The sequence below is a fragment of the Canis lupus genome, chromosome 34 (genome assembly GCF_048164855.1).
Source record: "Canis lupus baileyi chromosome 34, mCanLup2.hap1, whole genome shotgun sequence".
In the NCBI taxonomy this organism is placed as follows: Eukaryota; Metazoa; Chordata; class Mammalia; order Carnivora; family Canidae; genus Canis; species Canis lupus.
In genome coordinates, this window is record NC_132871.1 from 17,796,127 (window position 1) to 17,809,862 (window position 13,736).

Sequence of the window (13,736 nt, forward strand, 5' to 3'; positions counted from 1 at the left end):
AGTCCCAGTGATTAAAACTGGAAATGGCACTTAGTAAAAGCTCAGTAAATAGTTCTTGAATGAATTAATGAAAATGTGACTATTTAGTAAGTGTAGATTAAAAGAATACTGAGCAACAGAGTTGAATAATATGATCCTCGTATTTCAGTGACTCTTCAGTGTTAAGAGTTTTAAGGGTGAGGTTTTCTTTATCGCAAGTTTAAAAATCTGCAGGTTCTTTGGAGATTGTGTTAGCTTCAACTAAGCCTTCTCTAGACTTTGTGGAAATGATGTAAATTGTTGCTTTAAATACTTGTGGCAACTGGAATTGTGCTATTTTAATCATCTCCCATAGGGACCATCCCTCGTAGAATGTACAGATGGGTCATTCTGGTTTATTGAAAGCTTCTGATATTCAAGCTAGTTAAGTGGAGGTTTGTATGAAAAAGACCACCTGCAGGTATATGAATATTGCATTGGAAATTTAGACTTATTAATATTTGATCTAAGTTGCTTGTGCCCGTCTTTGCAAATATGGCCAGCCAGGAGCCCCTGTTGACTTCAGAGCATGCCTTTGGCTCAGAAATGATGATAACCTGTCTACTACGCTTACCTAGTGCTCTCCTTACAACAGCTCTGTCAGTTCAGTGGAGTAGGGCCTGGAGATGGGGGGTCCAGAGGGCTGCCGAGCAATTGTGGACACCTCTAAGGTCACCTTGAAGGTCGTAAAAGTCAATCACTCTCAGACCTCCTGACTTCTCTTTCAGTCCTTGGCTCACTCCCTTACCGTTGGGCTCCCCTCACCCCCTCCTCTTCACTCTGGACAGTTCAGCCACCCCGGGCCTCAGTTTTTTTCAGCTGCAGAAAATGGAAGGTTGACAGGACTTTGCCAGGACCTGTCTTACATCAGAATGTCTGGCCCTTCATGAGCCTCAGTCACAAAAGAAATTTCTCAGTCGTATTTGAAAGCATTCAGATCAGAGGATGGTCTTGGGTATGGGGGGGAGAGAGAGCCCACACCCCCACATCTGTCCTGCTACTGCTCTTACCAGAGCATCTTTACAGATATCCTACCCTCACTGGGAGCCAGGGAAGAATAGATTTGTGATTTGGGGATTCTCTGTGGTTTTCCTTTGTTCACCATAATTATCGCATTTGATAGAAAGCTGACCACTAGTGAGTTCTTGGTCCTATCACTGGACTTGAGAAAGCTGGCTCTTGCCTGGCTCCTCCTGCACAGCTGGGAGTGCTACTCCCTTCTTCCTGGACCCCTGCCTTCTGCTGGTGTCCGGCCAGCTGTGGCCTCTGGCTCCACTTGTCACTGGAAAGTCACCTGCTTTGGTGGAGGGTTCTGTGCCTCTGACATAGATGGGCAGATTATCTGTGGGTTTGCTGTCATCGTAAACTAGTGTTCTCCTTCACGCTTTGGTTCATCGATTGCATTAGTCCACTGAACTGTGAACCAGATGTGCGTTGACATCAGCTATCACTTAGTCTCCTATCTTTTTGTCCCTTTTAAGCCTGTGTGTCCCGAGCGTGAGAATGGGGAGAATGAGGAATTAGGGAGTGAGCAGCAGCTTGTGTAGCCTTGGCCCTTTTACCAATAATTCTCCTGTTGAAATTTTCTTGTTGTCTGTGGCATCATGAATGGATGCTGATTCCACGGACAAAAACAAGTGGCTAAGAACTTCTCCTTTATGAGTTATTAATAGCACATTTGAAGAACCCTGCTGTTGGCAATTTTGAGAGTTGACCCACACGAGAAGCCAATCGGGAAGGTTTGCTTCTGTGTGTTTCTTTTATTTTGAAAAGAAAGTCTACCGTTAGGGAACACAGATATGTCTCTGATTTCTTCTTTTGTTGTCAGAAGCTGTCATTTTCTAATGTTTCAAAAAAGACCATGACTGCCTCTCCCTCCCTCATATAGATGGGAAACAGGGGTTTGTTCAGAGCACCTGGGGAGTGACTCTAGGTACAGACTCAGGAAATACAACAGATTGTGTTTTCTGTGAGTGGCTGCTTGGGACACCATGTTGTGGCCGGGGGCTGTGGCCTATGGGCCAAAGAAGGCCATGGAACACCATTTGTGTACAAGAATAAATAGAGTTGAAAACCAGAAGTCTGATTAGAGGAAAGGAGATTGGGTGGAGAGGAGGGTTTCAGAGAATTCTTTGATTCTCTCTGGTCCCTCTTGGGGTGCCAGTTTTCCTTCTGAGCAGGACAGGAGGTGTGTCCCAATCTGTAATGAAGTGAGTAATTGATTCTTAATAGTAGATAAGGTGCCAAGATGTTTATCATTTGCTTAAAGATGAGCAGATTCAAGGTTATCACTCTAATAATATATCACATTCACACAATTGCATATCGGAGGTTGAGAAAGGAGTAATAGTGTCATAAACATCTGTGCTGAGAATGATACTTGTCTGCAGCCTGTCTTCTCTGTGTCCTGGCGCTCTACTGAGCAGCTGTTACTGATAGACTGTTAATAAGCATTGTGATCATAAAATATCTTCATGTATTTTAAGAAAAGATTTTGTACAAACTGGAGTGTGCCATGTGTGTGAGTTGGTTTGTCCCGCTTGACACGCCCTTGAGAATCACTGGGTCAGTACTTTGTGGGACATGATTTGGGTTTCTAGTATTGCCCTCGTGCTTACTGTGTCGTAAAATACATGAATGTGCACACACAATACCTTTTTTTCTGCTCTTCTCTTTCCTCTGCTGAAGTTCTCTGCATCTGAGAGGTGAAAGAGGGAAGCCATGGGGTTGGTCATACTTTGAGATCATCCAGTCGTGCTGAATGATGCAATAGCACCTGCTCGGAAGACCATAGTCTTGAGCGGTGCTTCTCCAACCTCACTCAGCATCAGATCAGCTAGGGATCTTGCTACAGTGCAGATGCTGACTCAGTAAGTCTGGCGTGGGACCCAAGAGTCTGCATTTTCTCTAAGGCTCCTCAGAGGTGCTGGTGATTCTGGTCTGTGGATCCCACTTTTGAGTAGCAAAAGTTGAAGATCCTTCCTTCTCTTATTTTCTTACAAGTGTATTTTGTTTGTCTCTGGAAGGTTTATGTAAGTGTAGCCCCAAACAGAAACTATTGGCAAAAAAAAGTGAATTAAACTCTTCTTGCAGTGTTTTTTTCCCCACTTGAGATGCCTGTGCATTTATTTGTTTTGATCTGTGCCCCTGGCATTAAAAGCCATGCTTAATACTAGAGCTGTTTAAAACTCCAGAATTGCACTGTGTACTAAATTGTTTTCTTGCTGATTTTACCCAGTCCTTTTGGGGATTGCAGTGACTTTAGCCTCTGATGCAATGGTTAACCCTTAGTGGTCAGGAAGCATGAATATACTGGCGGGCCTGGGAAAAGACAGGTGGCTGTAGACTTAGGAAGCCTTGGGGTATCAATGCCAGAGTGCTTGATGGGCAGATGATTAAGCAGTAAGGACATTTAATTATCTCAGAAGTCAGAGGCATTTGGTTCCAGGGTTGGTGCAGAAGCCCAGCGACATCACAGAGGTCATGGGCTCCATCCTGTTTTCTGTTCTGCATCCCAGTATGTCGGCCAGAGCCTGTCCCCACAGGCCACCTACTCCCAGCATCTCAGCCTCAATGACAGTGCTCGAAACAGACTGGGGAGCGGACAGTAAGGGAGCCTTGTACGGTGGTTCTTCTACACAGGCAAAGAATTTCCCTGCAGGAGCTTGCACCGTACTCCCTTTGGGTGTTATGGGCCAGCTCTAGGGCGGACCCCCAGATCCTTCACTGGTAAGAGGAACCAAACATCATGATTGGCTTAGAGCAGTACAGTTCGTCCCTTGAGGCCTGGCAAACAAAATCCAGATTCTGGTAGAGAAGAATGGATGGGTGTGGATGGTGTGAGCTCTCAAGGACTGTTAGTGAGAATCTGCTGTATATATTCTGAGCTCCACCCGCTTTATAGCTTGGGAAACCGTTGCTTGAAGAAGTTAAGTAGATGATCAGGGAGGGTAGTTAGGATCGCACGCAGACCTGTTTGATTCCCGACGCCTTCCTGGGAGAGAAGTGTGGCTTCTTTGTACTCACCGTGTCCTTCTTCCTTGGTGCCTCTTCTCAGCCCTTTGGTTTCAAGGACTCACTAGGAATGGTCAGGACCTCATGGTAAGCCTCTGAGTGGGGGGGGGGGGGGCTGCGTCGCCCAGGCCAGGTGTGTCACGTTGTAATAGTTGTGTTCAGATTCATGATGCCCTAAAACACTGCTATTAGAAGGGTGAGAAAACTATTCGCAGGGGCCAGGTGGGCTTCTTTCAAGGGGAGGAGCCCGGCGAGTGGTGGCAGCCACAGGGTCGTAGGTCTTGCCACACGTTCGGCTGGCCCCCTGGGATCTGCGCTCTGCTTCTTGCCCTGGGCTGGCTGCGTTCTGCTGAGCATGGCACGGCTACCAGCCACGTCCAGGTCGGCGCTTCCCGTGCTTTCTCCCGCCGGGTTTGCAGGGATTCCCAGCAGGCAGGCGGGCCGGCCCTCCCTCTTTCCTCTGGGTCTTGGTCTCCGTGCCCGGAGATCGGCTGGCACCCTGAAGACGGCGAGGCTCCAGGAGAGGGAAAAGTTACTCCTGCTTAATTTATAAACAAAAATCCGACAAACAGAAAAACTGGTGGAAAGGCTGGATGTAATCATACATGACAAAATAAACATGGAAAACAGCGATTTGGTCCGTTAAAGAAAAGCTAAAAGCACTCTGCCGGAGTCCGGGATAACTGGGGAGACACTGCGGTCCCGAGGAAGGACCTGATGGCTCCACGCACGGGGGCGGTGGGGGGCGCCCTGCTCTTGCCTCGGGAGAGAGATCGCGCCCGGAGCGCGGTGGTCAGAGCTGCACTCGGCAGCAGAGGAACCGCGCGGAGCCGGCGGCCCGACTGGTCGACTGGTCGGAGGAGGCGGCTTTGGGCCCCGCAGCTGCCAAAGCCGGGCCTTGCCCTGGTCTGTATTTCCCTTCCTTTCTCACCCGGAGAGTCGGCGGGAGAAGGGCGCCTAGGAATTGCCAGCAAGCAGAAGTGACACCTTTAGTTCCGAGGATCGTAGGTGGGGACACTAATGTTATTGCCCCTATCCACATTGTTTAGGTCCTTAACCTTGCTATGTAAGTTACTATCATGGGATCCCTGGCTGGCCTAGCGGATGAGCGTCCGCCTTCAGCCAGGGCGTGATCCTGGAGTCCTGGGATCGAGTCCCACGTCGGGCTCCCTGCATGGAGCCTGCTGCTCCCTCTGCCTGAGTCTCTGCCTCTCTCTCTCTCTGTGTCTCTCATAAATAAATAAATCTTTAAAAAATGTAATTAATTATATCACATGTTCCCACATTAGCTCTCACCAGGAGGCCGGGGTTGTGTCTAAATCAAAGCTCTGGAAGGCTTGTGGCATCCAAACGCACATGGGTTGCAGGTCACTGGGAACACCCCGTGCTGCTTGAACCGTGAGTGGGGTGCTGTACCACCAGCACACCTTTTATAAGAACAACATAATAAGAACTCGAAATGTTAATTTTTTAAAAAAGATTTTGCTTATTTTTTTGATCGAGAGAATGAGACAGAGAGAGAGAGAGGGAGCAGAAGCAGGTAGAGGGGCAGGCAGAGGAGAGGGAGGAGCAGACTCCCCACCGAGCAGAGCCCCTAACCCTGGGCTCCATCCAGGACCCCGGAATCCTGATCAGAGCCGAAGGCAGAGGCTCAACCACTGAGCCACCCTGGCGCCCCTCAAAATGTTTAAAACGAAACAACTTTCCCTAGGTCTGTTAAGGAAATATTTGCTTCTGTTTTATACCCAGGGTTATATAGTTGGCATTATTATTTAAGTCATAATGGGCTTCTTTATATGCTTCTTTATTCGTCCAACATTGGTGGCCTGGCATTTAAGGAAACCTGTGGGACTCAGGAAGGCCGGCTGCTGGCAGCCCTGAAAATGTTCCTGGGTGTTTAGAAGCACACTTCGGTTATGCCAGGAGAGTCTTAAGAGTCTCTTGTGGGAAACAAAACAAAACCCCAAAACCTGGGAGTCAAACCAGATTGTGAAGGGATTGTTTTTAATGATACAAATATGACATTTTGGATTAACGAGGGAATCTCAAATGAGTTTTTCTATGTTGGGTAATCACAACTTGATCTTTACTCAGGGAAGAGCTCGAGACTTGTGGAGTATTAACCCCATTATTCCATCTTGCGTTTCCTTTTCAGTACAGAAAAGTACGCTGAATTCTCTCATAAAAGAAAACCGGAGCCAACCAGCTGACTCCTCCATGAAGGGCTGTGGATTTTATCCAGACCCTCTTCAGATAACTTGCTATGTGGTCTTCAGCGAGTCATTTGATCTTTTTAATTCCTCCTTCCTCTTCAATTCCAGTAGCCACTAAATCATTGTATTTTCCTAAGAATTTGTCTAATCTTTTCCATTTCCAGAGTCTCCCTTCAGATACAGGCCCTGTTGATTTTGCTCCTGAACATCCTTGCGTCACTCCTTTCCCCAGATTTCCTCTTAGGCTAGAGAGAGTGCAGCAGTGGCCCAGGGGGTGCTGAGTGGATGGGGCTCAGCTTCCCTTACCTGGTTCCTAGACTCCGGCTGGGTTCCTCCACAGTCTCAGTGCTTCTCTCCTTTTCTAGACCATGGCCACTGGGGAAAAGAGACTGATTCAAGCAAGGAGCTACCAGGGGCCCCTGCAGCTGTGGTGGTTCCCGCTCCCCCAGAACCCCCCCAGACCCCCCAGCCAGCCACTTGCAGGCCTGAAGGGAACTGATCTGTTGTAACCTGTTTTGAATGCGTCTTAGGAAGCTCTGAGCCATCAAATGTAGATGCCATTATTCTCTAGCCAGGTGCTGAATTAACCTGAGCCAATTTCTCATGTGCAGCTCTGGTTCCTCTTCAGAGGTATTAGTAGCAGTTGTGGGGGCCGGGGGGGGGGGGCAGGTTAGGGTTGGCTGTTCATCTGCAACGCCACTCCCAGGTTTTAAGGAAATCAAATTTCAGACCAAATTTTGCCACGCATCAGCAAACGAGCCCTAAAGAGTTCTCAGTTTGCTCTGTAGGCTCAAGGAAGTTCCTGCTCTCTGTTCCTCTAGGTGAATGAAAAATCCACCCGAAGCAGACTTAACTAGAATTCCGGATGCAGTTTTCTTGTGCACATATACTCGGCATCTAGAATGGAACCAGACCTAGAACTGGGGAGGGATTTAGCTTACTCTTGGGCCTGGCTGGATTCTTCTTATTCATACAAGAGTGGGGAATATAGCTAAGATGTTTTAGCCATTCTCTGTGCTGACCACCTTTACTTTCATCAGTGAAAGCTTGTTTCTCACATGTGTCATGCTTGCCAACAGGTGACTGGCATTATTATTCTCCAGTAATAGCCCCTTTTGGGATTCACCTGGCTCATACTTATTTATACTTACAGTCAACAGAAATACTTTGAGCAGCTGCCTCTGGCATCTTTAATCAAACGCTACCAGAACCTTCCAGCACTGGGCATCCAGGGTCAGAATGCCAGTTGACCACCTGGGTCCCGCAGATACACTGGTGTATGTTAAAGTATTTTAGGTAAATTTTAGGCATCATAGCAGCTTAGCAGATGAGTTTTACAGGCTAAACCAGGCAGGCGTAATTGCTTTATTTTGCCTTTCCAACTTTTTTTTTTTTTTTTTTTTAAGTGCATTTGTTGCCAACAACAACAGAAAAGAGATGTTATCCATACAGATCTTGATGTTTGGCTTGCTCTGGGAAAGTTGGGAGATCGGTCACACCAGGGCCTGTTCCTCTGTGGTGACTTTCTTTTGTAGTGGAAGCGAAGCAGCCTGCTTTCCAGCGGAATGGGAGGCACAGAGATGGGGCTCCTGGAGGGGGCTCCTGGTGGGGGGCAGCACTGCCTAGCATCTCCCCTGGTGCTGACACTAAGCTTCACGTGCCCTTTAGTTGTTGAGATTGTGCTGACGGCACGCAGGACCCTCCTCCCTCCTTTATTCCTGCCTGGCCCCTGTGTGTATTTGGGGGTGCGACCCTTGCAGCTGTCAGACGCTTTTTCTTCTTGGCTCAACACTTGTGCTTTGCTCGGGCGGTTTCTTTGTCTGGAATGGCATGTCCTCTTAGGCCTGCCCGTCCAGGTCTTAACCTCTTCTTGAAGGCCAGGTCTGAGGCCCTGGTGGGTATGCAATCTGTCATAGCTGTCGCAGCCCCTAGCTCTTCTGTGTCTACACAGACAGCACCGGGGAGCTCTTGTTCATTATTTCCTGGCCTCCCTCTCTTTACTTGTCATAGTCTTAAAGGTCTGCCCTCTGTCCATATCAGGTGGCTCTACCGCAAACGCTGCACGTCTGCCCTAGGCATTCACCTGCATAAAAATAAGACAATTCCCCAAGTTACTTAATCATGCACCACAAATTAGAGGTGTTGGATGCACATCAGAGTAACCACACCCTAACACGAAGGTGGCTGTGAAAAAGCGCAAGGTGCCAAGAGTCAGGGTGCCAGAGATGCTTCGGTTAGGACTAGGGCCGTGCAGAGCGTCCTCTGCCGATGGCCCCCCACTTGGTGGAGCCCAGTGTACCTGGACGGCGATAGAGCATCGGGTGCACAGGCCGCAGCGGTGCTGAAGGTCGGGGCGAGGGCGAGGCTGGTGATGGATCAGGGGAATAGACGGTGAGAAGTTCGGCGGCCGGAGCTCAAGGTCCGTATTTGGGAGCAGGGGCAGCTGAGGCGGGAGAGGCCAAGGGGAGTCAGATGTGCGTGTTGTGCTGGGGGCTTGTGACTTTATCTTGGGGAGCAGAAGGCCCTTCAGGCCCTTGGAGGGAGAAATCAGGTGTGTGACAGAGGAAGGCCCGGGTGCCAGGGCCTGGCCCTGAGGACAGCAGGAGGCAGCTGGGTCTTAGCAGGCTGCCGCCAAGTGGGTGGATTCAGAAGATGTGAGAGAGCCTTTCAGTTCCTAGGATGACAGCATTCTTTCTGGTTTGAGATGCAGCTATTCCTGGAGGCAGAAGATGGGCTGGCTAACTCTGTGTGTAGCCTTTGATTCCGTGTTTCCAGAGAAGTAGTCATGGTTTCTGACCCCAGTGTATCTGGTTGCACTCCCTTCGGCTGCATAGACGTACCTCTTAGGAAACAAGGACTCTTTTCAGCATTTCTGCTTTACCACCTCACTCTCTGTGGCACGCATGCCATCTTGACGGAATATGCCAGTTTTCCTTGTTACCCAGGTACCCTGTGTACTTTGGTCAAAGTGTCGTTTCTTGGTACATATAAATCTTTCTGTATACACGTTGGCCATACATAGGAGCACACTGTGTGTCTACTGTGTAGTCGTAAGGGTGAGTAGATGTTAGGATCGGCGTTTTCTGCTTCTGGAATTTTTATTCTGAGCTTTAAAGACATTTAACCATCTGTTTATGGCTTGAAAGTGAGTGTTCTAAGTGGAGGCTATGAATAAATATGTGAATCATGAAGGATATATTGAAGGGGTATTGTCAATAATAAGTTGCTACTATACATCTCTTTCAGCTGTTTTTGCAGCTTTAAAAAGGTCTAATGTAATCATATGGTGTTTTTAAGGAATTAAAAAACTTTAATGTTAAATTTTTTTATGGATTTTTATCTGGATTCTATCTTTTAGGAGAGACTGGGTATACAGTTGCTTCAACTGCATTTAAAGAAATGTATTTTTCCTTAGAGCAACTTCTACCCATATTCTTAATTATTTACAAATGATATGTACTTAGTGCTTCTTGTTACAAAAAATTTTTTTTTTCAAGATTTTATTTATTTGAGGGAGAGGGAGAGAGAGAGAGAGAGAGAAAGAGCACAAGCAAGGGGAGGGACAGAGGGAGAGAAAGAAGCAGACTCCCCGCTGAGCAGGGAGCCTACCATGTGGGGCTGGGTCTCAGGACCCTGAGATCATGACCTGACCTGAAGGTAGACACTTAACCTACTGAGCCACCCAGGCACCCCTTGTTACAAAATTATTTTAATATAAGTGGAATGTTGGGTTCATTGTTAAACTTTTCAGAATATAAATTAAGTTGAAATTAGCACTTTTCAAAGCCAATCATGTTGTGTTTTCCTCTAGCCAAATATAGTAGATGCTTACAAATGATTTAATTCACCTAGCTCTTTTGTAAGAATATGAATTTTATTTGCTCCTACCTACAGGAGACTGACTGGTTCACTGATTCTAGAGATTTCTTTTCACAAGGCTTTATTTTTCTGACCAAAATATAAGAATTCAGAGAGTTTTTAGAGTTTGGTACATATGAGCAAATTAAATTATATAGCATTTTCAAAATATGCTTTTGCTCAGTTATTATCATGTGTGTAGCAGTTGGAACAAAGACTCCATTTGTAAATTTTTATTCCTTTTACTTGTAGTTGAAATCCTGTGGGGAGTTGAGTAAATTTAAATGTAAATAAAATGAAACAGTCAACATATTTCAACGTAGGGAACTGGTTACAGTGTTACTGCATAACTTAATATCGAAGACCTAAGGCAAATGCTAATACATTTTGACCTTGGTTTGTGCTTGATGTTGTTCTTTGGTAATTGCTGTCATCCTGGCAAGTCATCAAAGCAGACCAGCAAAGGAGAATTATATGAGAGCAATTTGAAAGGGCCCATGCTACATAGCCCATTGCAGCATTTTGAGGTGTTGACTACGTTTTTAATTACAATTTACCAGCTTACTATTGAGCTGTCCTTGAGTTGGCTTTTGCCGGTAGGTCTAGGCTAGCCCTGAGTAGTTGGTACTTTATTAACTAGTTTTAGCTTCTAATAAAAATCTACGCAGAAATGCGTGCATTAATAATCACCGGTGTTCCCTTCTCTGTGGTCACATATGAACATTGTTTTTGCATAAATGCATGTGTGTATGTATGTACAGTATGCCTAATTCATCTTCCCACAAAAATAATTTCTAGTGTGTAATGAATGTTAAGAAGAGTAGCATTTCATTTTACAAACCATTGTACCTATACCTATGAAAATTATCCAGGAAGCAAACATTGGGGGAAAAAAAGGCAATCTTTGCTGACTGAGCTTTTCCTTTGTGTTGATTGCTACATATGTACAAACCTGGGCATGTTGACTTTATGTACCTGGGTTTGTGGATTTGCTGTTATTATTTCTCCTAAGGTGTCAGCACTATTTAAACAAGGCCATGAGAATGTGGAAGATGAGTCTTATTTATCCTTTATTTATTTTTTTAATTGAATTATGATTAACATACAGTGTTATGTCAGTTTTGGGTATTCAGTATAATGATTCAGCAATCCCCTACATTACTCGGTGCTCATCACCATAAGTGCACTCTTAATCCCCTCTGTTTCACCCTCCCCCAAGCCACCTTAAAAAGAAAAACCTATTCCCCAAACATTGATGATGTGGAATTAGAGAGGCTGGAAAATAATCATAATAAAAGAAACACATAGAAAGAAACTACATCATATACTAGTTTTTCTGCTTCCATGCTATTCTTGTAACTGAGTTTTTGAAATGAATCTTAGCTAAAAGCTAAGATTTATACTTAGGGCTCTGAGAATGCATTTTTATTTATATTGATGTAACCCTGTATGGTTAGTTACAACTTTTGATACCTTTTTGGTAGAAAATATGATTTGGTATGCTGAGGTTTCTGGACTGGTGGGCTTGCTGACCCATTACCCATGATGGTGTTCTCTCTAAAGTGTAGGCTGGGGACCCCTGGGTGGCTCAGTGGTTGAGTGTCTGCCTTTGGCTCAGGGCGTGATCCTGGAGTCCTGGGATTGAGTCCCACGTCGGGCTCCCTGCATGGAGCCTGCTTCTCCCTCTGCCTGGGTCTCTGCCTCTCTCTCTCTCTCTCTCTGTGTGTGTCTCTCATGAATAAATAAATAAAATCTTAAAAATAAATGAAGTGTAGGCTGGCAGGTGGCAGGATTGCCTTGGGGTGCCCCAAGAGAACTCCATGGTACTTGGAACAATTCAGCATCATTGGAAAGGTCACTAGGAAACGAGAGATTCATAAAGTTGGAATTTGTAAGCAATAATGTCTTATATAAAATAAGGATGATTTTTGTTTTTCTTTTAGATTTTGGGGTAAGTGCATTCTTAGCAACAGGGGGTGATGTTACCCGGAATAAAGTAAGAAAAACATTTGTTGGTACTCCGTGTTGGATGGCCCCTGAAGTCATGGAACAGGTAAAAAAAAAAAAAAAAAGTGATGTTTTGTATCATTAAATGTATTAACATTTCATTCAAATCACTTTCCTAGAATGCATCATGTAACTGAGGTTTAGCTGGGCTTTAGCAAAGTAATATCAAAGTTGTGCATACACGCTGTAGACTTCCAACATAATATGGACTTCATGGTGTGTGACATGCCTATTTTATAATTGTGTTTTTCCCTCGTTCTTTTCTTAGGTGAGAGGCTATGACTTCAAGGCTGACATGTGGAGTTTTGGAATAACTGCCATTGAATTAGCAACAGGAGCAGCGCCTTATCACAAATATCCTCCTATGAAAGTAATTACTATTGGAAATAATATATTGGGCTTGAAATAGAATTAACGGAATCTGTTCTGTAATTCTCTTAAACATAGTCATTTTTCTCTTAGACCTGAGGAAAATTAATGGAGGAATGCAGCCAAGTTCAATATGTCTGATGTGGACAGAATAAGACAAAAGTGGTACAGTTGTTCCCAGCTTTGAAGCTCTCTTTACATTCTTAGCACAGAGCTATCTGAAGAATGAGATGGAGGTTGAGAACTATGACAAATGCTGGTCATTACTCTTTTGATAGCAGAAGACCCCAGACTCCCAAGGAAAATCTAGAAATAGATTATAGTGATATCTTTGCAGATGGATTTCCCCAATTTTTTTTTTTAATGATCTGTAACATTTCACCCTCTGTGCTCATAATGTCATATTGGTGACTCATCTGAAATAAGTGAGGCCAGTGTTTTTAGGCAATAACCTACATTTGGATACTGTGTCCAGATTTTTGTTTTTCCCTTAACTGGCCTACATTATTATTTCACTTATTATGAGGTGGTGGTATCAGAGCTGATTTACCCAATTAGAATTTGTTTGGGGGCTGAAATAATTGGTGGAAATTGTGAAAGTATTTTACAGAGAATACAGTGTTTGTTTCAGTGTTTCCCTAGGAAAATACTGGAAAAACTTAGGAGGATTAAGAAAAACCAGAGGATTAAAAAAAAAAAAAAAAAAGAAAAACCAGAGGATAAACAAAGTTAAATAATTTCACGGATTAAAAAGTTAATACATTCTTATGGGAAAAAATTTGGAGTCCAAACAAGAACAGAGAAGAATATAATCACTCACAATCTCATCAACCACAGACAATCCCTGTTAAGGTTTTAGTGTAGTTCATTTCATTGTTGTTTTCTCACTATATTTATATACATATTTTCAACACACTTAAGATTAGGGTGTGTGTGTATAGACATACCTGCTTTTGTTAGCAGAAAATTCAAAGTTGAGGTGGAAACAATTGAATTGACCTTTCAGAGAAAAAGCACTGAAGCAACTGTGAGGATTTTTCCTTCCATTGGTTTTTCTGTATTACTTTTTCTTAGTTCTCATTGTCTTTCTTCCCCCAAACCTTCGTGTTGCCCACCCGAATCCACAGTCACATTGCTAACCCCAGCCTGGCATCCTGCGAGGCCCTGCTAGGACTTAACAGCTCTCCCACTTTCTTCTGTTTGCTATTATCCTCCACAAACAATAAACTGTCACTTTAATCCTTCATCTATTCACAC

The 13,736-nt window shown here is 44.8% G+C and overlaps 1 protein-coding gene across 11 annotated transcripts in view; it reads left to right on the forward strand.

The window, feature by feature from the left end:
- The window catches only part of STK39 (serine/threonine kinase 39), a 315,389-nt gene that overhangs the window by 114,006 nt on the left and 187,647 nt on the right, over nucleotides 1-13,736 (forward strand). For all 11 annotated transcript variants that reach the window (XM_072810941.1, XM_072810948.1, XM_072810950.1 and 8 more), the window contains exons 6-7: nucleotides 12,047-12,156; nucleotides 12,379-12,480. In XM_072810941.1, the coding sequence (XP_072667042.1) occupies nucleotides 12,047-12,156; nucleotides 12,379-12,480 (212 nt within the window). The remainder of the gene's footprint in view (nucleotides 1-12,046; nucleotides 12,157-12,378; nucleotides 12,481-13,736) is intronic.